General features: G+C 37.0%; 1 protein-coding gene across 1 annotated transcript in view; it reads right to left on the bottom strand.

Moving 5' to 3' along the window:
* Positions 1-25,004, bottom strand: part of LOC140159988 (uncharacterized) — a 59,958-nt gene that overhangs the window by 19,410 nt on the left and 15,544 nt on the right. The window contains 17 exon segments of the mRNA XM_072183255.1: positions 4,688-5,544; positions 5,547-5,723; positions 6,941-6,959; positions 7,809-7,872; positions 8,240-8,279; positions 9,931-10,052; positions 10,961-11,075; positions 12,279-12,326; positions 13,159-13,344; positions 14,609-14,859; positions 16,529-16,640; positions 17,198-17,405; positions 18,847-19,098; positions 19,795-20,028; positions 20,059-20,289; positions 20,587-21,727; positions 23,073-23,237. Of these exon segments, the coding sequence (XP_072039356.1) occupies positions 4,688-5,544; positions 5,547-5,723; positions 6,941-6,959; positions 7,809-7,872; positions 8,240-8,279; positions 9,931-10,052; positions 10,961-11,075; positions 12,279-12,326; positions 13,159-13,344; positions 14,609-14,859; positions 16,529-16,640; positions 17,198-17,405; positions 18,847-19,098; positions 19,795-20,028; positions 20,059-20,289; positions 20,587-21,727; positions 23,073-23,237 (4,222 nt within the window).

Genomic DNA, 25,004 nt, shown 5'->3' with positions numbered 1-25,004 from the left:
AATTGCTATCACTAACCTGTACCATGTATCATATTGGCACCATCAATTGCTAGTTGTCAAATGGTGTGATATATCCTAGTGGCAGCAGTAATCATGGTCAAGTTGCTATATAAATGCCTACATTTGTAATCATCAACCATTTCTGAAATGGTGCATACCCTATCATGCTTAGAGAGTGCATGAATGTTGCTTTTATTCCAATTTGCTATTTGCTGATATTAGACAATAACTTTTATAAATTTGATCGATATAATGTTCTTAAGGGCTGGGGTATGAACGTTTGGACAGTATTTATTTTGGGACATTAGAGCACATCAGACATATCAAATTGCATTCTGAATACGAAGAATGTCATTCTGATATCAAATAATTTTGATTTTTGAAATTCGCAATTTAATACACATTTTATGGCAAATCATTAAAATTGATATTTTTGATATTTAACAGTACTTGAAGTAAACTTTATAAATCTGATGATTTATACTTAAAGTGTATGTAGGTGGGATGAAAAGCCGACGATCAATTGAAAATTTTGACCTTTCGTATTGAAGATATGGATTTTTTTTCCCAAAACACCAACAAAAATTAGGTCTTTTTGGGAAAAAATCCATATCTTCAATATGAAAGGTCAAAATTTTCAATTGACCGTCGGCTTTTCCTCCCTGCTACATACACTTTAAGAATATATCATTAGATTTATATAATTTACTTCGAGGACTGTTTTATATCAAAAATTTGGAAAATATCAAATTTTATAATTTGTCATAAAATTTGTATTATATTGTGATTTTCAAAAATGAAAATTATTTGATATCAGAAAGACATGCTTCAGTATTCAGAATGCAATTCGATAGGTCTGAGGTGCTCTCATGTCCCACAAAAAATACTGTCGAAACACAATAAACGCTCATTTTATATCCCTTAATACATTTGAGGCGTAAGTACAGTACTTTCAAAGTAATGTGTTGTGTAGGATTTATTTATTTTCCTTGGGAGGTGGGTAGATTTTATATTGTTCATATTTCTGACAGTTTGCTGAAGGTTTTGTGTTTGCTGGGGTTTCAATCGCATCAGTGTTTTGTGGTGGATATGGTTTGTCACTAGAAGATGTAATGAGAATGATTGGATGAAAAGACCTGGTATCCCCAATATAGCACGTATAGTGGGCCTGCTAAGAATACACAATTTTGGAGGCCAAAATACGCACTTCTCAAAATCAAAAAAAAAAAAATTTTTTATAGAGATCCCCCCCCAAAAAAAACACTTGGAGCAAAAATTTGTGATTTGCGGCAAATAATGCAATTGCGCATTCTTAGCAGCCTTAACATATACCAATACAACCTGACAATGGCAATGGCTGGCCAACCTCAAAATGGGCGCCAGGACTTAAGTTAGAATGTATGGATTAGTGATGATAAGACACAGACAATGTGACACTATTATCATGAGACAAAGACAATGAGATATTATTATCATGCATGTTTATTACAACACAATTCAGCAAAAATACATCAAACATATTTAATACAATATATTAGTGATTTTATATTACATTTCATTAGGAGTGGGTGATCCAATTTTGTACAGTCATGGCGTTTTGTACCTTACATTGGGTGCTTCCAGATATTTTTGGCCCTACCCCTAAAGAAGACATGGGAAAACTTAATCTTTTTAACACATCTGACCTCGTAAATCATAAGACAAATGAAATAAGAAAAAAACAAAGGAAAGAACATAGCCAGCAGTAGTACATAGAGTATCATGCCTATGGATTTCATCACAGTCTTACCTTAGCACACTGGTAAGTAGCGTTTGAGATGGTGTTAATCGATAGTTGATAATCAATGATCAATCAGCTATGAATATTTAATTGGATTCTAAAAATAATGATCATGGACTCTCATGTTCAAAAGTGTGTGTGTGTGGGGGGGTGCATATTGCCATGTTAGTGCTCACAATTGCTGAGGACGGCTTTTTACCCCTAAAGAAGACATGGGAAAACTCAAACATTGTTGGGATTCCCATGTCTTCTTTAGGGTAGGTGCCGTTAATTTCTGGACTAGCCCATTAATTGTGGCATATTATCAAAACTATCTGATTTCAAGTTTTGAGTAAAATTTCTCCAAATGTTTTGATATTAGAAGCAAAACATGTGTCAAATATGAAATTGCTCACAATGGCTCAAATAGAACAGTATCATATGCCAGTGTGGTGCATGAGGCCGTCACCTTTTTCGTTCATATGATTTAAAATTTACTGCAATCATGAGAAAAAATTAAATTTCTTCAGGATGCCAAAATTTCAATTTCCAACCTGACAAACTTATATCAGAAAAAATATGAAAGACTTTTTATTGCCAATCTTCTAGAAGTTTGGCTTATCACAGCAAGGTATGATGGTTTTACTTCTTCTTTGCTGATTATTTTTCTATTGGTTTAAAAATGTTTAAAAAAATATTTAAAAAATTAACACAGAAAACGCTGCTTGAATATTGAATGTGATAGTTTGACATCATTTTGACTGATGATGAAAGAGTAACATTAAAAAATCCTGAAATTTATAATTGCCTCAAAGCACCTCAAGTGCATCTCACGGAACAGGGTAGGGACGGACAACACATAGGCTACCCCTACCTAAGCCAGGCATGAGAATGGCTTTTTTGAAAACTGCCTGCAAAAGTACTTGAATTTGGCCTTAAAAGGCCAAAAACAGGCTGAAAAATGCTTAAATCTGGACAAGAAGCTTGAATTTAGGCCTGCTAACCAAGCCACATAGCGCTTTAGGGTAGCCTCACTAGCCTGACGGACGGAGAGTTTACTTTTGATATTCAACTATGATGACACATTTGTTTAAAATAAATACAAAATATTCTAAAATGTTTCACAAAGTGATGTAGAAAAATAGTTCACACAACAAGCTGTTCCATTTGAAAACTACAATCCACTGTGGAAGATTTTGGAATTAGGCTATTCCAATTAAATTCCACACTACCCCTGTGGAAGATTTAGCTAAAGTCTTCCACAGAGGGAGTATGAGTTTTGAATAGAAAAAACAACTGGGTAACTCACTCCAGTTGTGGAAGATATAGGTAATGCCTTAATACAGAAGGAAAATTTGTTTCAAAATGATTAACCAATTACATTTGAAAAACATACTCCCCCTGTTGAAAATATTTCCAAAATCTTCCACTGGGGTAGTGATGATTTCAACTGGAATAGACCATTGCAACCAAATGCAACAGTTTACATTATTCCAGATCCAACCATTGTCATTCATAAAAAGTGGAAAATGTGAGGAAGATTTTTGAATTCAAAACAAAATTGTCTAAATTTATGCCAAATTGTACAAATGTCAACTGGATTTGTTACAATTTCAATAATTTTCATATGAAACAAAAATTTCGCGCTGGATTGACCATAAGGTGCAACTGGATTGAGATGACAGTGAAATCTTCCACTGTATTTTAAATGGAACAGCTTAACTTTATATACAACTCTGATTAAGACATACAATATACATCAACAGTAAATGAGTATTTGTGACACAATCTGGTCCATGAAGGCCAAAGGCGGCAAATTTGAAACTGAGATAAAGGTAAAAATATGGAGTTAAAAAACAATAAAATACATAAGAAAATGTACATCAAAAAACTTCATAACTTTAGAACCAAGTATGCTAGGTCTTCAGTGTTTTCAGTAAATGATAGCTTATTGTAGGTATAATGTAATAATAAAGAAACTCAATTTTCAAAAATGCCTCCTTTGGCCCCCATGGACCAGATCGTGTCACATTTTATATACAAGTAAATAAATTAAGTAACAAGTTGCTATTAGTACTTAAAGGAGCATTTCATGATCCACAGCCTCATCCCTTCACTTTTCTCAAAAACATTGATATTTTTATACCACAGGAAACCTCTGGTTAAAAATATTGTCAAATATGAATTACATTCTGGTATACCAGAACATAATTCAACATAGTGGCCTATGGAGGAGTGTAATACATATAATCATGCATAACCCGCAAATAAATCAGAAAAATGTCATAAAATCAGAATGCTAGGATCACAAAATACTCCTTTAACAATTATAGCACTGATGGAAGACACAGTTGGATTTTGTGAACTGAAATGTAGACTCCCTTTCTCAAAATATGAGTACTACTTACTGTCCAGCACATATTATTTTGCACAAGGTCCGAAGCACACGCTTTACGTCATACGCATACTATGCAAGGACTGTGTTTACTTTATCTTTGCCTATTTTTGGAAGAGGAGAGAAATCTCCTGCAGTATGTAGTAGTGAGTAACACATGCACACAACATGTTATAATCTCATTTGAATGTGCAAAGGTTCCTTGTTCAAAGTATTGTGTTATAATTTAACATAAAATGAATAAAGTGAGAGAAGAAACACTGGACAAATGACTTTACAATTATTAGTACCATATATTTGACTATTTCCAGTGATAACAATTAACAAGATGTTAGTCAAGTTAGTGTTATTTGTAACAAGATGAAATGTTGTGCAAACGAATGTAGTAAACCAATTCAAACAATTGGTGTTTGGTGTAAACAAATGATGGAACAACCAAATATAAATTAATTGAAAAATTATGAAGTTAGGTGCATACAGAGTTAGACGTGAAATCATGACATGTTAACACACAGTGGTTAGGATTCAACTACCTTTCTCCGCACCCGTCAGTATATCCTTCTCGGTTACAAATTCTTCATAATTTGAAATCACAGAACCGTCCATGCTTGTAGCTTCTTCATTATCCAGGTTTTGAACAGTCGGTACATTTTGCAGTGTCACAGAGCTTTCCACACTGTGAGCTTCATCATCACCGAGAATTTGTTCAGTATCTTTATGTTGTTCAACAGAGCTTTCCACACTGTGAGCTTCTTCATCACCAAAAGTTTGTTCAGTATCTTGATGTTGTTTAATAGAGCTTTCCACATTGTGAGCTTTTTCATCACCGAGAGTTTGTGCAGTATCTTGCTTTTGTTCAGCATCAATTGTTTCTTGTGTGTTCTTAGATGCCACAATCATTCCTAGAAGACCGGTTTTACCAGTAGCATCCTTCTCATCTTCTGTGGCATCCATCGTTTCCTCCTCACACTGATCATCTAATATTTTATTTAATCCATTGTCTAACATTTGACTTTCAATTGCACTTTGATCATGGCCATCTATTGACCTCTTGTCTGACATTTGGCTTTCTATCGCACTTTGATCATCATCATGTTCAGTATTGATTTGCGATACACTTCTCATATCAATATCAATCGTCCTGATAGTGTTATCTTCTTTATTTGTAGCTTCCCCGTCAGCAGGATGAGTAGATTGTGGTGTGTCATTGTCCCCAGCAGCTTCCAAATCAATGCTAAGATCGGCATCTATTGTTCTTGGTGTATCATTCTCATCTCCATCTTGATGGCTTGTTCCCTGTTCAGAGTCCATATCCTCCAAATCTTTCATTCTATCAGATTCTATAACAGACAAAAGACTGGATCTATCCGAGGCAGTCCCTCCAGCTAATGAGTCTGCCCTTCTCTCATGGAGAATGGGTCAGATAATTGGTCAGGATTTTCAGATGACATGCTTAGACCTGCCCATTGTTGAGTAGGTAGGTTATCTAGTTGTGGATGTGTACTTGCATTCTCACTTGGTGTTTTGGAGTCATTTGATGATGGCACATCTTCAGTTTCTTCAGCAATACTGAAACATAGAAAAAGCGATATTTTAGGTACATATTTTAATAGCAGGGGCGTAACAAGGGGGTGCGCATGGTGGATGAAGTCTAATGACCTAGAGAGTTCAGGGGCTTAGCAGAAGCGAAAATATAGGGGTTCGGTTAGGGATGAGGCTGATAAAGGAGATGTTAAAAGAACCCCGCACTGCTCGTTGTCCATGTGCCCCAATGCTCTTGTCCCCCCTGAATAACAGTAGAAAACAGTGGCATATCATACCCAGACAAAAATGGATGAAGCTGGTTTCAAATGGATTTACCTGAATGGCTGACTCCATTTGAAATCTACACCCTCTATGTGGGAGATTAAGGTAATGTCACAGGGAGTGCATGGATTTCATGAATTTTTCCACATTTGAAAAACCAAACTTTAAGGTCTAAAAACTATAGAGGTTATCCACTTTACTCATGCGTGATTTCTAACAAAAGGCACTGGTTCCCGTAGTATTCCTTATTCAAACCAATTCAATACACGACCTCAGAGTTACCTGTATGACTTTGGCGGGCTATTTTGAAACAGTCATGGTTGCACATGCAGGTATTTCTTTTGAAAATCTTAAACAAGGTATAGCAGTCACTGATAGGATATACAGCTTATAGAACACGGATAACCTCTATTGCAATTTTACTTTATTCAATTTTATCCAATTTTATTGTGAATGACTTTGTGTAATACAGGAATCACTTTTTTTTTTTTACAGATATTACTGGCTTTGTTAGTTACAAATGTCAAAGTATTAAATTTTCATCCACTTTTTGTATCTGAATGATAGAGGTATATCGTCACTGGGCGGGAAAATCCTCATATGTGCTTTTGGCCCTTGAACATGTATAGCGCCTTGTAGGTGTAGACTTTATATTGAATAGTTTGCTTCATCCATGTTCAAGGGCCAAAAGTACATGTGAGGTTTTTCCCTACCAGTGACGTATATAAAGCTCATAGTCTGTTATTCTAATAAGTTATATATAAAGCCTGTATGACTCAATTTGGCTATTTGCTACAATGAATGATCCAAACATGGTAGGTGCTTCATATATAAGTCCCAAATATGCTAATGAGGAATATAGATTCATTCCGTTGTTGAGTACCAGTGTTAGATGAGTGTAAGAGCATGACATTGTATTCATACTCCTCATTAGCATATTTGGGACTTCTATATGAAGCAACAACCGAAATCATTCTTACCTGTCACCTTGCCCACGGGCTGAAAATAGCAAAAGATACAATTGGAAACATTAGAATAAAATAATCAACATGACAAGACATTTTACACATTCAATAGCTTTATATAAACAAACTTGTCCTCCCTTTCTTTGTATAAATTAGTCGATCCCACTATCTATGTCTTTCTGTCTGTCCCTCATTGTCTCTTTCTTTGTCTCTTCATCTGTCTGTCTTGCTCTCTCTTCTCTCTTTTAATTTCAACAGTTAAGTGAAATTTTGCAATCCATAGGCAAAAAAAAGCAGAGGCTTAGATTGTAAGGCATGTACTCCTCTCTCAATGCCATAAGTGATTTGCTCCAACGCAACACCCTTAAATTTTTCTTGAATTTCAACTTTTTGCACAATTGTACTAAAATACCATTTGAAAGACAAGCCTGAAGTGCTTTAATTACAGTAAAATTTAATCTTTTTATATTAAATCCGGAGATCTCCGGTTGTATTTCGACTTCACTGACCGAATGATGGCCACCATGTCTCGTGCATGTGTACATGTATCATTGAATCAGTGATGTATAACTGTGTGCATATTGCTATTCATCTTGTGTCTTATGTATACGTCCCAGCTGCATGAAGCTCCGCTGAATAATACATGCAATAGAATCGGTAAGCTAAAACACACATTATATGCGCTAGAATGAAATAGTAATTTCCTTCTAATCTATTCTTTATGCAAATCACTTATTATTGCTTTAAAAAGAGAAATGTTGGTAGCATGAATTATATGTTATATTTATCAGGTCAGCTTCACACTTGAGACAAGTGATCCCTAACAATGGTTCAGTTAAGATGAACTTTTCCAACATTCTGATTAACTGTTTTACTCATTTACCTTGCAATGGAGCAGGACCAGTGATGGATAAAAACTGCATGTCTGGTAAAAACCCGGGTAAATTCTGTGATAAAATACAAGATATAATCAGTCAACTTAAGCTTATACGACATGTGTGTGAATGTGCACGCTACATGACGATGGGAACAAATGGGCTAGGGTATGTGCGCAGGTTTCAATTTACCTTGAAAAATTTACATAGCAATTTCCTATCCTTCCTTCCTTCTTTCCTTCCTTACTTCATTCATCCATTAAAATATATATCAAATACATTGCTACAAAAAGGATTAAGCAAAATTATTGTTGGATCATTTCAAACTCAGTCAGTGACACCAGACACAACAAAGTTGTGAAAATTCCTACAAATTTACAAAAAAGTAATTAATTTTATCCTACAATCTTTTATGATCATTTGTTAGTTATTCATTTACCTCATCATAGCCCTTCAGACCTCTGTAACCCATTCTTGACCTAAAAGAAATGGAAAAATCATACAAGTATAAATAAAATATCACATTTCTGCAGATACAACGTACTGTAACTATAAATGATAAGCAGTGATAATAACTACAATACACAGTAGATATGTGATGATTACCATGTGCCACACACCTAGGTTTCATTATCATTGAGGTATAGGACATTTTATTTTTTCGGAGAAGAGCAGGTAGGGCAACTACTTGATTATATTTCTACATGTTCATACTACATACTCTAAAAATTTTAGAAAATTAGCACAGGTCATCGTTTTTAAATCACATTTTTTTAAACAAAAATAGGGGTTATATCGCCCTCAACAGGCACTCTCTCCATAGGGCTACATGTAAAGACCAGTTATAGAAAAATGGCCCTAAAATAAAACCAACATATTCATTTTTCCTAAAATTTTGCATATGATGCAGATTTAACATCTGGAAATGTAATGCAGGTAGTGTCGTTGCTGCTCTTCTAAATTCATTTATAAAATGTCCGCCCCAGCCCAAGGTGCACAGACCAGTCAGGCATTGATCAGTCTCAATTCAGCAGACCTTTCAAAAATAAGACATAGCCAAGAACAGCTACAAGCAAGGAAAAATAATACTTGGCACACCTTGGCAATACGTTGGAACTCTTCACTGCCGCTTTGATAGTTCAGTGAAATTAGTATAACTATGTTTGATGAGAAGTACACATACCTTCCCCTTTCCCTCCCCCATCAATCATGACGACCAATGGCAAAAGTGCTTTCATCAACATTGTCATTGCGCCTTTTTGGTTCTAGGTGCGTGCCTTTGGAACCAGCATATGCCAACATTATTTTCTTCGATTGTAAAACAGCCATGGTTGCAGATGCATTTTTAAATATGTTATGTGTACAGGATAAATATAACAGAGGTAATGTAGCTTTTTTGTTCATGATTCCTACTTCCATGTTGAATACATTGAATATCAGTAGAAATACGCAGATTTAGGGTTTCTCTACCGGAAGTCAATTTGTGCCGAAATTCCTTCCCACAATGCAATATGCGTATTGCATAACAAAGAATATTGATTAATCTCCGAACTGTGTCTATTGTTATGCAAAACGCTTATTGCATTGTGGGAAGGAATTTTGGCCTTCCGGTAGAGAAACCCTAAATCCGCATATTGGGCAAGTAGTTGCCAATTGGTAGGAAACTCTCCATTGACGATGCAGCCACTATCCTCTACCGTGTGATAGATGACAGCCAGGAACCAATCAGCACTTGCAAGCTAAACCACAGTCACAGACTAATGCTGGTTTCATACTTTCCTGCCGCTTGCCGCTCTGAAGATAATTTTGCTTCACTACGCAGTCGCATCAGAAACGCTAACGGTGACCAGCGGCAAGCCGATATATCGATCACTCCACTGCTTTGCCGCGGCGGCAGCACTGCTGGGAGTCGAATTCAAGTCAACTCGGAGCGGTGCCGCTGTGACGTATGAGAACAAAATACGATTTTGGAGCGGTGCTGAGCGGCAAAAGTGGCTTTCAGAGTCATGCCGCTGCCGCTCAGCGGTATGCCGCTCCGCTTGCAGACAAGTGCAAACGGCATGATGAAGCGTCACACCGCTCGGCGGCAAGCGGCAGAAAGTATGAAGCCAGCATTAGAACGAAGCTTACCTGGCTCGTCTGTTGTCCCCTCCCAAGTGACTAACCACCATTAGTGAAGCGACAGCATTCGTTGCCATCGTAGTTGATGAATGACTTGCTGCTTGGGGTACTCGATGGTTGTTATCATTGTCCTGGTAAAGAACAAAACGAGGAGAAGCTATCAAAAGTTTTGATCAAAAAGTCACTGTTAATTGCGCTGTCCTGACAACAACCCAAACTATTGAATTCATTCTTATATATGTGATACCATCTGCTGGAGGCCAAAGGAGGCCTATTGGAAAATTGAGTTACTATAATTATTACCTTATATACAAACATTACACTATCATATAATCATACTGAAAACACCAAATGTAGTATACTTTGTTCTAAAGTTATGACTTTAGACATCCTAGCTCCACTGTTTAGTAACTGTTGAAGATCAAATGCTGAGTAACACAGTATGTGCAGTATCACACTTTTACAAAATAACACACTTGCTAATTATCCTATTATTACTTATCAAAGCCCCCATAAAATAAATGCCCCACCATATTTTTTCAACCAAACTGTTACATAAATGCTGATAATACCATACATGGTACAGTAACCATATTTACATGCAATCGCCAATTTCATGATATCCATGTGTGCGTCCATTGTTATTGACTGTGTTTACAGTATTTGTAGCAATTCCTTTATTGTTTATGGAGCACTGCAGCACTAACAGATGATAACCAGAGATGTTTTACAGGGAACTATCATTGTAAAAAAGAACTTTAATTAACATCAACCTGTTAGAAATGCAACATGGGGTGTTAAACCCATGAGAACTACCTGCCGATTGGTCAAAAAGAAAATTTCATTATCAATTGGACCAATCAGCAACATTGTTAGAATAATTTCACCACACAAAAAATTGGGGTGAATTATTTTCAAAGCTCCATTCTGATTGGTGATTAAAATGAATATATCATGTAATTGTCCAATCAGAGAGGCAATGTTAGATCGGCAGGTAGTGCTTAGGGGATAAATTAGAGAGAATACAGTAGTTACTTACATTCTGCAAATTCCAGCGCTGTTTCATGGAGGTATCAATTGCAGTACGTGGCCTTCGACCACCAGAGGTAGACCCAGCAGAACGCAAGGAGCGACGACTTGGTGCACTTTTGGTTCTAAAAACAAAACAGTATTTACATGTTATACCAATTCTACAACCAAATCTCACATTGATGCTCTATAAATGTAACTATTTTTTTAAGAAACTGACACCCTCCTTTCTAGGACTTGCCATTTGGCTAATACCATACCCATTTTGTCTAATAGTGTGCGAGTGTCCTTGACTATGCTAAAGTGGTAATGAAAGGATAACCTCTGCCCCAATAATCCCAAGCTATTGTCTGAAAATGCTCCCAGCAGTATGTATCATAAGAACTCAGTCTTCAAATGTCAGTCATATAACGAACGACCAATAGATAAATGATGTGAATATCATTGAAGACTGAGTTCCTCAGTCTAGGTTGCTATGCAAAATATTGGTGTTGATGGATGAACTTTGTTGTTGGCTGGTTGACAATAAAGGAGATGATATTTTACAACTTTTTGTTAGTCTGTGGTATTAGTGCTTGTTTTTGTTATATTCACACACACACACAATCAATACTTCATGTGCGAAATTGATTTATAGTCAACACTTTGTGCTACTTAATGCAAGAATGAAATCTTGTACAGAGCAAACCGGAGACTAGGTAAAACGGGATCAAAAGGAGACCTATAAAGCACTCTCATATCCACCTCGCTTCCTCTTTTTCTCCCTGTCTCCTGTTTCTGTCATTCTTTCTTTCTTTCTTTCATAGTGATGCTCTCTGTTTTAACATAAAAACTATTTTATAAGTGGTCTGATATGTTTTACCAAATCCTTTCTATACAGGGTGTATAAAAATGATTGGTACCCATCAGTTTCCAGTGATTATGGACAAGACTACCATAACAAAGTGCAACATAGGTGCTACCTTATTTGTAGATGAATGTTATGAAAGGTCATAAACTATAAATCATAGGCATTTCAAGAGGATCCAATGCTGCATATTGAAGAACAGGCTTGTCAATAAACATCAAAAACTGATTATACCAAACATTTTGATATAGCCTGTAAATTAAGTGTACTACTATCATCCAGCATGTATTACTTTGCATAAGGTCCAATGCATAATCTTGATGTCTCACACATACTACAAGACGACTATGCTGAAAAAGGATTTGGCAAAACATAGCAGCAAGAACAGGTGAAAATTAGTTGCCAGGCAAGTTTCAGTTGGAATCATGCAAGCAGAAAAACAAACAAATACACACACAAACAATCACACCAACAATTTTACCTTGAAAGCTTATGAAGATGATCTTCATCTGGTAACTCAATTCCCCATCTACAAATGGATGCAAGGATGTATAGGTAGCATATATAAGTCTACAGCACATGCAATATAATTGGCTTTGAAAAGGGTACATGAAAATGGACATGCAGATGATAAAACAAAGTTGTACAAAGGTTTAGATGTTGCACTCTTCACAAAGGAAGCAGGTTTAGTTATTTTAGTTTATGTATGTAATATAGTACTAGCAACATGCACAAGCAAAAAATAGAGTGTTTTGTATGTATTAAAATTCTCTTGGGCAGGCCCGTACACAGGATTTCATTTGGGGTGCTGATTTTGAAAAAGTGGACTTTTTCAAGGGGGAGGGGAAATTTTGTGAAAAATGGACTAAAATTTGGACTTGTTTCGTCCAAAAAAGCTCTAAAAACCCGCTTGGGCATGCTGACGTCAAACAAAGGGGATGAGCACATGATATTTTCCACTGTTATCAAAACATCATGCATGTGACTAAATATATTCTTGAATATCATTTTGTTACTGTATATTTACATATAAACAAGCATAAAAAACTAATTTCCTTTTCGTAATAATACCTTTTTGGATGTCAACAAATATTGCCAGAATGTCAGAAAATTTTACCAATGCTCCAATCAACCACATTTTACTGAAAATTGGTTTAATAGAGGAACACTATACACATAACTTAGGGTATATTTCACCCCATGAACATTGTCAGAAGTGGGTAAATGCAATAGCTGCCATTGTGTAGCTGAGTACAACATGCTGTGTGTAAATTGCCAAATGTTCACAGGGCAGCTGTTGCACTTATCCACTTCGGGCACTGAGCATTCAAACTGTATCCCTACATAAATGCCATACTTACTTGTATTTTGGTGAGCTTTGTGTTCTTGTTGCCTGCCTACTGCTGATAGCATGTGGAATGACGGGTGTTGCTGTGACAGGTCGCGGTCGTCTCCGGAAATGAACGGTATATTCCGACTCCTCTGGAAGCAGGATAATGGGTTCCCCTCTTTTGTTCCGCTGAGTGTAGTCTGATGTCATAGATTTACTGCAAATAATAATATTCTTCCACTTAACTTAACTTGTATTATTTTGTGTGTGTAGGAAGGGGGTGTGGTGACAGGGGTGTGTTTGTGCATGTTTACCTGTGACTGAGGACACACACAAGACTTTTCGCATTCAAACAATGGACCTAGCACCCTCCTAAGTTTGGGGAGGTCTGCAGTAGGTCCCAATTGCATGCCAAATGCATTTCAGAGATATGACCACTATTAGGCAATAAAAATATCAGTTGGTAGGCGCTTCATACACACCCCTAGTCCCCTACACACCAAAAAACAGGCATTATGTTAGGCAATAAAGTAACGTTTGAACCTTATTTGACACAAATTCCGAGGTATCATCTATGAAGTCATTCTTCTGTTGAATACCAAGACAGAACCATGATCTAACGGAAATCTCCCACACAAGGGGGCAGATTTCAAACAGAGTCACCCATTCAGGTAACCCTGTTTGAAATTCACACTCCCTGTGTAAGATTGAGGTCACGTCTTCCATATGGGGTGTATGTATTTAAACGGGAATAGTCCATTGTTGCTGCAATCAAATTTTTTTCTTGCCAGAAGGTCAGAAAAACTACACATACAGCTATTGGGCATTACCACCACGGTCCTTAGGTTGCAATCTGTTAGATACACTATCATACAAATAAAAGGACAATACAAATATTTCATTTAATGGATCTCTTGAGTATCATGTGTCACACTACAGTCCGCAAAACTATTAATGTACCACTTAATTTTATCACTGTATATGCTAAACAAAGGCAGATATGTCATAATTAGAAACAGCAACCACTAGCTGCATCTTTTAGCTCGGATTTAAGACCTCATTTGTTAAAATTGGTAAAGAAATAAAGACACAATGATCCAAAACCCAAGGGAGATGCATGATCCAAAACCCAAGGAAGATGCAAATTCAAAAGTTGCAGTTTTGCTTCATTGCATGCCCTATTGATTTGTACACAAAGCGTTCCCAAACAAGATAACTAGCACCGTTCTTCCATTGATTAGCATATTAAAACTAGCACTATGCTTTCCATTGATTAGAATATGAAAGTGCAACTTTTGATTTTGTTACTTCCTTGGGTTTTCGATCACCGTTTCTTTAATTTTCAACCAATTTCAACAAATGAAGTCTTAAATCAGAGCTTACTGGATGCCTGTCTTAAGTTTGACATCTCTATCTTTGTTTTGGATATACAGGGTTGAATACAACTGGTACCTTAATTCTTTTGTTCACTATGTTCTTACCTGGAACCAGAAAACCTGCTGCTATTTGGTGGTACCACTGCTAGTCCTTCACCATCATGTGCCATCTTGTAGATGCTGTTTGGTGGTACCACTGCTTCCCCCTCATATTCCATCTTGTAGATGCTCTGAGAGTTGGGTGACTGGGGAGGACTCTCCAAATCCTCAGTTGGCTGGCTGTTAACAGCTGGTGGAGGTTTCGCTGTGATTTCTAATGCTGGCTGACGAAAGCCTAATTGTGGCTCTGGAGATATCTAAACAAGATGTTTTTTTAATTCACAATTATTTAAATCTAAATTTACGACCATTACTGTATTGCCTATATATAATAAAATTCTCCCTCTAATCAACACCCCAATAATTTTTTCCATGAAAAAGTGACAGAAATGTAAAATTTTCCATGCCATATCATGCGAGTAACACAATCAGAATTTGCATGGACCAAATCTATTTTAAACTCCATCCAGTTTATTGCCAAATTATAACCAAATCACAAATACTTGAATCTGGATGTGCCTGATGAATTTTGTTTAATTTTGCTTAATTTTTTGCATTAAATATTGCCTCTAAAAATTGGCCCAAATCGAAGCGTGTTCCACCAACATGGCTGCCACTGCATTTGTTATGTCATTCTGATTGGTTTATACGATAGGGTCTATTGGCTTGTAAAGATCATTCCTGGATGATCTAACATGAAGTAACTTCAAAGATTAATTGGTAAGGACTTGAAAACTCCATGCTCATTAATTTTAATCATCTTGATAGGGAAACACTGCTCCAAAGCATCTTTGGTCATTTATTGTCTGTATATTAACTGAATGCTGACATTTCTACCAAACTACACTACACTACAGTTTGTTCACTCTGAAGTACAAATGCCAATGCTTGTGTATACAGCACGTAAACAGTGCATAGTGCTGCGTCTCAGCTGAGGTATGTATGCCTTCAAAGTTGGCACAATGTACGTGTCCGCGTCGGTACTTTGTACTTCAGAGTAAACTGACTGTACATACAGTCCAACTTCCCTTATCCCGACCTCTTTTAAACGAATCTCTATTATCTGGACATATGATCTTCATAGAAAATGCTTTGAGAGCTTGATTTCATGCACTGAAGCATTTAGAAGGTCATAATTGGGCTATTCCATTTAAAATCCACACTACCCCTGTGGAAGATTTAGCTAAAGTCTTCCACAGAGGGAGTAAATGTTTTGAATAGAATAGACACTTGGGTTACTTCCATTTGAAATACTCACTCCAGTTGTGGAAGATGTAGGTAAAGCCATTAAACAGGGGGAGTATGGGTTTCAAAATGATTAACCCTGACCAATTACATTTGAAAAACATATTCCCCTGTGGAAGGTGTTTCCAAAATCTTCCACAGGGGCAGTGTGGATTTCAACTGTAACAGCCCATTATGTGGCATAAAGAACTCAGCCTTTTGCTGTCTCAATATTAGCAGATACGAAATTTAATGCAGAATTACATTAATTCACTTATCGATATTTTTTGCTTATCCAACCAATGCTTGGTCCCACTATGTCCGGATAAGAGAGGTTGGTTGTCCTTCCAAGACAAAAATTTGGAGGGTCGGTAGGTCAATCTTTTTTTTTATCATTGGCTCTCCCTCCATTTTGAAAAGGCTGGTATTGGCGAATGCTTGAACATTTTACAGTAAAATATTGTGCATTTTTGGACTGAATTTAAATGGAAATACTTCTTGTTTTTAATCAAATATGCATTTAATGAATAAAATGAGTAAATAACAAATGTCCTTGATACTGTCAAAATTTAAGGTTACTTTAATAAAAAAAGTGATTAAGAAAAAAAACCTGACCCAAGACATTTTTTTGGGTCGGTCGCAGAGGGCAACCAAACCATTGGGTTTTTTTTGCCTTAATAAGCTGATACACCAGCTTCTTACCACTTCTTTATACATTGTCATGGCATCACTGACAGGACCAGCTAGATCTACCACAGATTCAAAGTGTACCGAGTGTTTGGAGTACTTCTCTCTTTCATGCTTGGTAGGTGGTCTAGGGAAAAACATGTTATATTGTATTACATTGGACATTTAAAAACAGTGGTAAAAGGGAAATTTGCATCAAACCATGCAGTCACCATTGGTGGTAGGCAATTAGAAACAAGGTTCACTTGGCAATAGATCAGTTGATGACAAATCCTGAACAGGGAAGATACGGAGTGAGATTGTCCTGAAAATGGCATCTATTTCAATATGCGAGTTCATTTCATTTCATATTTATTAACATTTATCAAATGGTGACCCATAGGTCAAATTACATGATAAATCTACAGAGACAAAAAACATAAAAATTGTGTGAATTATTAACATTGCCATAAATATGATGTACAAAATGCTATAAATATTACAAGAACTAATATTACACTTTTAAATAGAATTATAAAAACAGAAAGTGTTGTATTTACTTCAAATACAGGAATTTAAAAAGTGCAAAAAATTTTCAATTTTACATAAAATCTACTGGTGCGAGTGAAAAAAAAACATGTTTAATTTCCTAAATTTAGAAAAAAAATAGGAATTTTATAACAGGAAAATATAGGAAGAACATACCTGTCCTGCAAATTCTCAGTGGCTTCATCTGGAATAAATCCTCTAGCATCAATATTCTCCTCCATCACTTTATCAATGGCTGATGAAACTGGTGTTATCCCTTCTCTCGGTGACGTCCTACTAGATGGCCTTACTGGTGGGCTATATTTGTCTGTTGAAAGGTAGAAGTCTTGCAGTTCTTGAGATTGGAAGGCTTCACCAGTTTTGACTGTGTGTATGTAATGAATATATAGAAAAGATTGGTATTATGTGTTGGTGTAGAAGTCACCGATAGAAATTTACTCAAACAGTTTCCATAAGATAAAATTCCACATTATTCCATTTGGTGGCCATCAGAAAAATGGGTCATCAACATTTGAGCGGGAAGGTTTAGATGGATTGGTAAGTCATGTGGTAGCTGTGTTTAGAAGTAAGGTGGATCATGGCTGGGGACAAAAGCCCATAAAACTGATGAAGACCAGAGGCCTTGTTGGCTCTTGAAAATTTGGCTTATCTCCAACAAGCTTGGACTACTACTGAGGCTCACCAACTGCGCGAAAGCATGGCATCTTTCACTGTGTTTACAATTTTTGTAAAATGTCATGAAACTGCAGCTTCCTTAAAGCTTGGTCAAGTAACTCAAATGCTTCAGCTTGCATTTCACCATTTATATTATAGTTTTCAAAATAAGCACATGAGCCATGGCTGGTGCTCTTATGGTGATCTGTATATCACATATGTGATGGTATCAAGCTAAACAAGTCTGATGTCGATTAAAATCAAAATTCCATTATCAGTTTCATTGCATGAGCCATTTTTATTTTGCTGAAAACCCCATTATAATTAGATCAGTTCTAAAGATATAATCATTTTAGTGTTGCTCAGAACAATTAAATACAAAGGTCAAAAGAAGTTGAATGCTATAATTGGCAATATCTCAAAATCAATGTTCCTGACGTCCGACTCATTTGGCTTGATCGCACCACATATCGTAAAACCTTGATAGTTAGCATATGTGTTTACTATCGAGCGCTTTTAAAACATGCAAATATGAAGAGCCCCATCCACAAAAGTGTAAAGGATTTTTGAGCAAATCATCAATACACATAGTTATATACGAACAAGTAAACCTGCAAATGGGCGTCTCAACCCCATTAGCTCAGTTGGTAAAGCACCAGACTTTGGTACAATTTTATGTTTTCAAAAGGGCTCGATAGTAAACATATTTGCTAACTATCAAGTTTTTACAGTGTATGTAGGGGTGGGTGTGTTTTGGTGGGGTTTGCTCCTGTAAATATTTTGTATGAATTATAAATGACATAGGCACCATTGACATGACCAAGTCTATATCTTACCAACCAAAATGGGCTATTCCATTTAAAATCCTCCTCCTGTGGAAGATTTTGAAATATCTTCCACAGGGGAATATGAATTTCAAATGGAATGAGCACATTAAACAGCTCCATTTGAATTTCATACACCCTCTAAGAAAGATTCAACCTAAATCTTCCACAGAGGGAGGGTGAGTTTCAAATTGAGCTGCCTAATGTGTTCATTCCATTTGAAATTCCTACTCCCCATGTGTAAAATATTACCAAAATCTTCCACGGGGTAGTGTGGTTTTTAAATGGAATAGCCCAATGGGATCTGTCACACCAGTCCATACTCACCTTGTTGATGTAACAATCCTTCTTCTTCTGCATAGTTTGCAATGACATCATGCGTATACCATTCTGGCATTTCTCCACCATCGTGCACATTATATCTCACACCCATGGGATCGCCACCACGCCCAAAGAAAGCCTGCTTGCTGGCTAGTTCTTGCTCAAAAGCCTGTCTTTCTTGAAAATATTGCCATTTCTGTAGGTTATTTGCTTTCTGTTCTTCTTCTGTCATGTTGGAAATGTCATCGTTTTCAGCCACTAAAAATATTTATTGGGAAAATAACACAGAAAATTAGCAGTGATTAATATGGGCATCAAGACAAGCATCAGTAATACCATACTTGCCAACTGTCCCGTTTTACTCTGGATTGTCCTGTTTTCTGTGCCCCAAAACACTGAAAAACAGGATTTTCTGTTTTTCAGAATTTTGTTCAAAAAATTTTTTTGGCTAAAAAGCAAGTTATTGGCCCTAAATTTCTTGTTATTCAAGGTTGGAAACCGGAGAAATACTGCTACGAAGTTGGATATAGTTGTACATTTCAATTACTGTCACCCACAATGCAACATTTAATAGTGTGGTATTCACAAAACCATTTTTTTCATATTTTCTTTGGACATTGATGATATTTCTCTATACATACCACTTCATTCATGTTTTTAAAATAGTTTAGAAGTGTGTAGAACCTGTAAAAAGTTTTCAGGATGTCAAAAAAAAAAAAATTCTGGAATTTCCAAAATTACGGTCGGTATTCATTTGTACAGTAAAACAAAAAAAAAACCTTTTCCAGATTTTCCAGATTAGGACAAGCAAACAATCCTTTTTTTATTGGCCTTACTGAGAGTCAGATTTCAGCGTCATTGTTTTCCTGAAAGTACCTTCTTTATCTTTGACCATTACTAACACCCATGGTTTGATGATGTCTACTTGGAATTGACCCAAAGCAATTCACTTACCTGGAACATTTACTTTCACATGTAATTTTAGCGGTGATTTGCTTGTCTTGTCTGATGGCTGTCCACCGTGGTAAGATTCTTCCTCAATAATATCTTCTTGTCCAAAAGGACTTATCAGACTTGGAAGAGGATACACCACTTTTGGAAGTCCTCTTTCATCATATTCAATCACCCCATCTTTGGTATCAAATGTGTGTTCACTATCTGGTTTAACCCATGGTTTGACGATGTCTACTTGGAATTGACCCAAAGCAATTCACTTACCTGGAACATTTACTTTCACATGTAATTTTAGTGGCGACTTGCTTCTCTTGTCTGATGGCTGTCCACCGTGGTAAGATTCTTCCTCAATAATATCTTCTTGTCCAAAAGGACTTATCAAACTTGGAAGAGGATATACCACTTTTGGAAGTCCTCTTTCATCATATTCAATCACCCCATCTTTGGTATCAAATGTGTGTTCACTATCTGGTTTAACCCATGGTTTGACGATGGCTATTTGGAATTGACCCAAAGCAATTCACTTACCTGGAACATTTACTTTCACATGTAATTTTAGTGGCGACTTGCTTCTCTTGTCTGATGGCTGTCTACCGTGGTAAGATTCTTCCTCAATAATATCTTCTTGTCCAAAAGGACTTATCAAACTTGGAAGAGGATATACCACTTTTGAAAGTCCTCTTTCATCATATTCAATCACCCCATCTTTGGTATCAAATGTGTGTTCACTATCTGGTTTAACCCATGGTTTGACGATGGCTATTTGGAATTGACCCAAAGCAATTCACTTACCTGGAACATTTACTTTCACATGTAATTTTAGTGGCGACTTGCTTCTCTTGTCTGATGGCTGTCCACCGTGGTAAGATTCTTCCTCAATAATATCTTCTTGTCCAAAAGGACTTATCAGACTTGGAAGAGGATATACCACTTTTGGAAGTCCTCTTTCATCATATTCAATCACCCCATCTTTGGTATCAAATGTGTGTTCACTATCTGGTTTAACCCATGGTTTGACGATGGCTATTTGGAATTGACCCAAAGCAATTGACTTACCTGGAACATTTACTTTCACATGTAATTTTAGCGGTGATTTGCTTCTCTTGTCCGATGGCTGTCCACCGTGGTAAGATTCTTCCTCAATAATATCTTCTTGTCCAAAAGGACTTATCAGACTTGAAAGAGGATATACCACTTTTGGAAGTCCTCTTTCATCATATTCAATCACCCCATCTTTGGTATCAAATGTGTGTTCACTATCTGGTTTAACCCATGGTTTGACGATGGCTATTTGGAATTGACCCAAAGCAATTGACTTACCTGGAACATTTACTTTCACATGTAATTTTAGTGGTGACTTGCTTCTCTTGTCCGATGGCTGTCCACCGTGGTAAGATTCTTCCTCAATAATATCTTCTTGTCCAAAAGGACTTATCAAACTTGGAAGAGGATATATCACTTTTGGAAGTCCTCTTTCATCATATTCAATCACCCCATCTTTGGTATCAAATGTGTGTTCACTATCTGGTTTAACCCATGGTTTGACGATGGCTATTTGGAATTGACCCAAAGCAATTGACTTACCTGGAACATTTACTTTCACATGTAATTTTAGCGGTGATTTGCTTCTCTTGTCCGATGGCTGTCCACCGTGGTAAGATTCTTCCTCAATAATATCTTCTTGTCCAAAAGGACTTATCAGACTTGGAAGAGGATACACAACTTTTGGAAGTCCTCTTTCATCATATTCAATCACCCCTTCTTTGGTATCAAATGTGTGTTCACTATCTGGTATTGATAGATTTTCTTGGGAGACTGCCGGGTGTGGTGCAGGGTCTTGTGGTTGTTGGATTGCACTAATTGACTCCATGCTTGCACATGGTGTTTGAATTTGACTCTCTGTATCTGCTTTGCTACTGTTGTTCTCCGATATCTATAAAACAAGCACATGCTTAATGATGATGAATGGTAATATATATGTATCTGAATCAAAAAGACCCCAGAAAACTGTAAATTAATATTCTGAGTAGACCATTTGTACTGAGCATGTACCCAAGTTTGTTGAAATGTGTTATTGGCTACTCCTACAACTGTACTAATGTTGGTACATGCAGATATTGGTCTAGGGTACAGTTTTTTTGCCACACTTCATGTAGATGATGGTACTGATACTATTGGGCCATAGTTATCAAATTCAAAATTGGTTCTGTTAATATGGTTCACCATCAATCTCTCTTAATTAGACATGGTTTTAAATCACCAAGAACGCCTTCACATTCTTACTGACAATACTATGTAATGTAGTATATATACCCGGGGGAGGGGTGGGGGAGGGGCTCAGTACACATTACAATATGGGGACAAGCAACAAACATGGGTAGCATCAATGGCCCCTTTTGTCTAGGCCAATTTATGGATGGGTCCTTTTTTTAAATGTTCTCAATTTTTTTTCAAAAAATAGCCCAATTTTGCCACACTATCCAAAATGTTTTTAATTGCCCCATAATTTGGGGAAAAAGTTTAAACAATGAGTGTTAAATTTGGCAGAAAAAAAATGAACATTTGGTATATCGACGGGTCCAAATTTCTTGCAAAATTGGTATATTGATGGGTCCGCTTTCAATTGAATACCTGAGTGGAAGAAGGGCCCAACTCCAATTTGTTACAAAAATGAGTTAGACCCAGCATTTTATTGCCAGCAGATTGTTCTTCCTTGTGTGTGAAAGATGAGCCAAAATCAACTCTCCAAATAGTCTTTCAAGTACACTTAATCATGGTTTTCATGGAAGAAAGTCCCAACTCCATGGAGTTGGGCCCTTCTTCCACAAATATTGGGTTAAACAGGAATTTTGTTCATCCATGAAATCTGCTTTTTACTACAATAAACTTTCTTTACATGCTTCTACTTGTGCAATTAATGGATAATTACCAAATTTATATTCTATTTATAACACATCTGCTTACTTAAACTGGCACTTGCAGTATATTAGTGGAAGAAGGGCCCAACTCCAGCTCGTATTAAGACCTGTATCGTTGCCATGGAAATATCATATTTAATTTTGAATGTATGCAATATTGTATATTCATGTATTAAAGGTCCACTGAAGATGAAAACATTCTGCCTATAAAACTTTTCCAAATATTAAGTTTTTCCTTAATATCTCAAAAACAGTTTTGATGGAGTTGGGCCCTTCTTCCACTCAGGTATTCAATTTCTCAGCAGCATACCTCTACCCAAACCAACCATGAGTACCCCCCTCCCCTGGATATACACTCACCTCATGTGTAGCTGTAGCCATTCCTATTGCAGACGTTGGCCTTGATAAAGATGGCGCATAATTATCATATTTGGCTAATTTACTATTCACATAGTTCACCATAAAACTATTTTCTTCAATAATTGGTGCGTGATTATTATTGCTGGATGAAAGACTGTTGGTTATCTACAGGAAAATATATAAACAAGTTATTGTAAAAGTATTTCATATTAATACTATTTACACACAGTTTATTTCATTAAAGCTGTAATGTATGCTTTACGTCAAAACTACCCAAATGGTTCAAATAATATTAGTAATGGCTGTCTGGAACGGGTTCTGTCCACAAATAATGAGGAAAAGTGAAAGAAACCCACTAGCTATTCTGGCCATTTAACAATAACATGGAGTTGTATATGATTTCACACCACTAAAAAGAATCACACTTATGGTTGTGTGCCCTTAATTTCAATTATTAGAAAAAGATAATTACTGGATAAATTAAGCATTAAAATGAGCAGAAATTTGCATAATTTGGGCAAAATTTAGATTGGTCATGATTAATAATGTTAAATCCTGTAAGTGTACCACAAATGGGAGAGATCAAGTAATTTGTAATGATTTTAAGCAGCCTTTTTCTTCTGCTTTCTGTACAAAAACACTGGAATTATTTTACATGTAAATTAGTCCCAAACAGAAATGTTTGGTAGACTCATAACCGGTGCGATCTTACCTTTCCGATGTTGATTAAGATACTTCTTGCATCGATCCCGAGATGCGGAAAACACCACTAGTCATTTTGTCCCACATAAATGAATAAATAACAAAAAAAACCCCGATCCCCCGAGTGGACTCACCCATTCGGTGACGTCACACACGATAATCATCCCTTATCCGACTTGGGCAGCCCCTACTCGGCCAAACTTGTAGGGGGCGGCCGGGGTCCGGGATAATCAACATCGGAAAGGTAAGATCGCACCGGTTATGAGTCTACCAAACATTTCTGTTTGGGACTAGACTCAGTACACTGGTCGATCTTACCTTTCCGATGTTGATTAAGATACTGTAAAAGTATAAATTTTCGCGAGGTTTTTATTTTCGCGAATTTCGCGAGTGGACATAAAATCGCGAAAATAAAAACTCGCGAAAATAACCTTTTGCATTAGGTTTCTATTGTATCAATATCAAAACCGTGAAATTTAATTCTCGCGCAATTGACAAAATCTTCAAAATCGCGAAAATATCTTCTCGCGAAAATATTGACTTTTACAGTACTTCTTGCATCAACATCTGAAAGATCGATCTAGCAAGTAACCGACGGATGGAGGTACAAGATTGGCCAGCATCTGATAAGGATCGGGAGTGGGTAGCATGGTCATCGCGAGGTCAAACTATTTCCCCCCTCACGGCCGGGAAACAGAAAGACTACGTGAACAGACAAAAAACCCTGAACTGAAAGTGCAGTGGTTAAGAATAGAAACACTGGTTCTTACCATGTTGGAATTCTGACTGTCTGAAAAACACCTGGTACCCAACCACCATATTATCGCCAAGAACTGCCCTGGTGAACTTATCGCCTGGTCGTTGGCTTACGCTTTTTATAGTAAACTGACTAAAAGGACGACGGGTTCTTCCAGGACACAGCCTGACAAATCTCCTCAATGGGGACCCCCTATGGTAGGCCCACGATGATGAGATAGACCTGGTTGAGTGGGCCTTGGGGCGAGCGTCTTTTGCCGCCCCCGAGACCAGCAACACCTGGACCAGCCACCGTGCCAGAGTCAGCTTAGCGGCTGGACCGTGCGGTTCAGCGTGGGTGATAAATAAGCGGTCATGAGCCCCTCTTAAGGTTTGTGTTCGGCCAAGGTAGTGCTGTAGCGCCCTCACCGGGCACCACAACCTGTCTTCGGCTATTGACAAACCCTGCCCAATACTGGGTAGGAAGAGGGGCGA

Source organism: Amphiura filiformis, chromosome 9 (genome assembly GCF_039555335.1).
Source record: "Amphiura filiformis chromosome 9, Afil_fr2py, whole genome shotgun sequence".
NCBI lineage: Eukaryota > Metazoa > Echinodermata > Ophiuroidea > Amphilepidida > Amphiuridae > Amphiura > Amphiura filiformis.
This window is presented reverse-complemented; position numbering and strand designations above follow the sequence as displayed.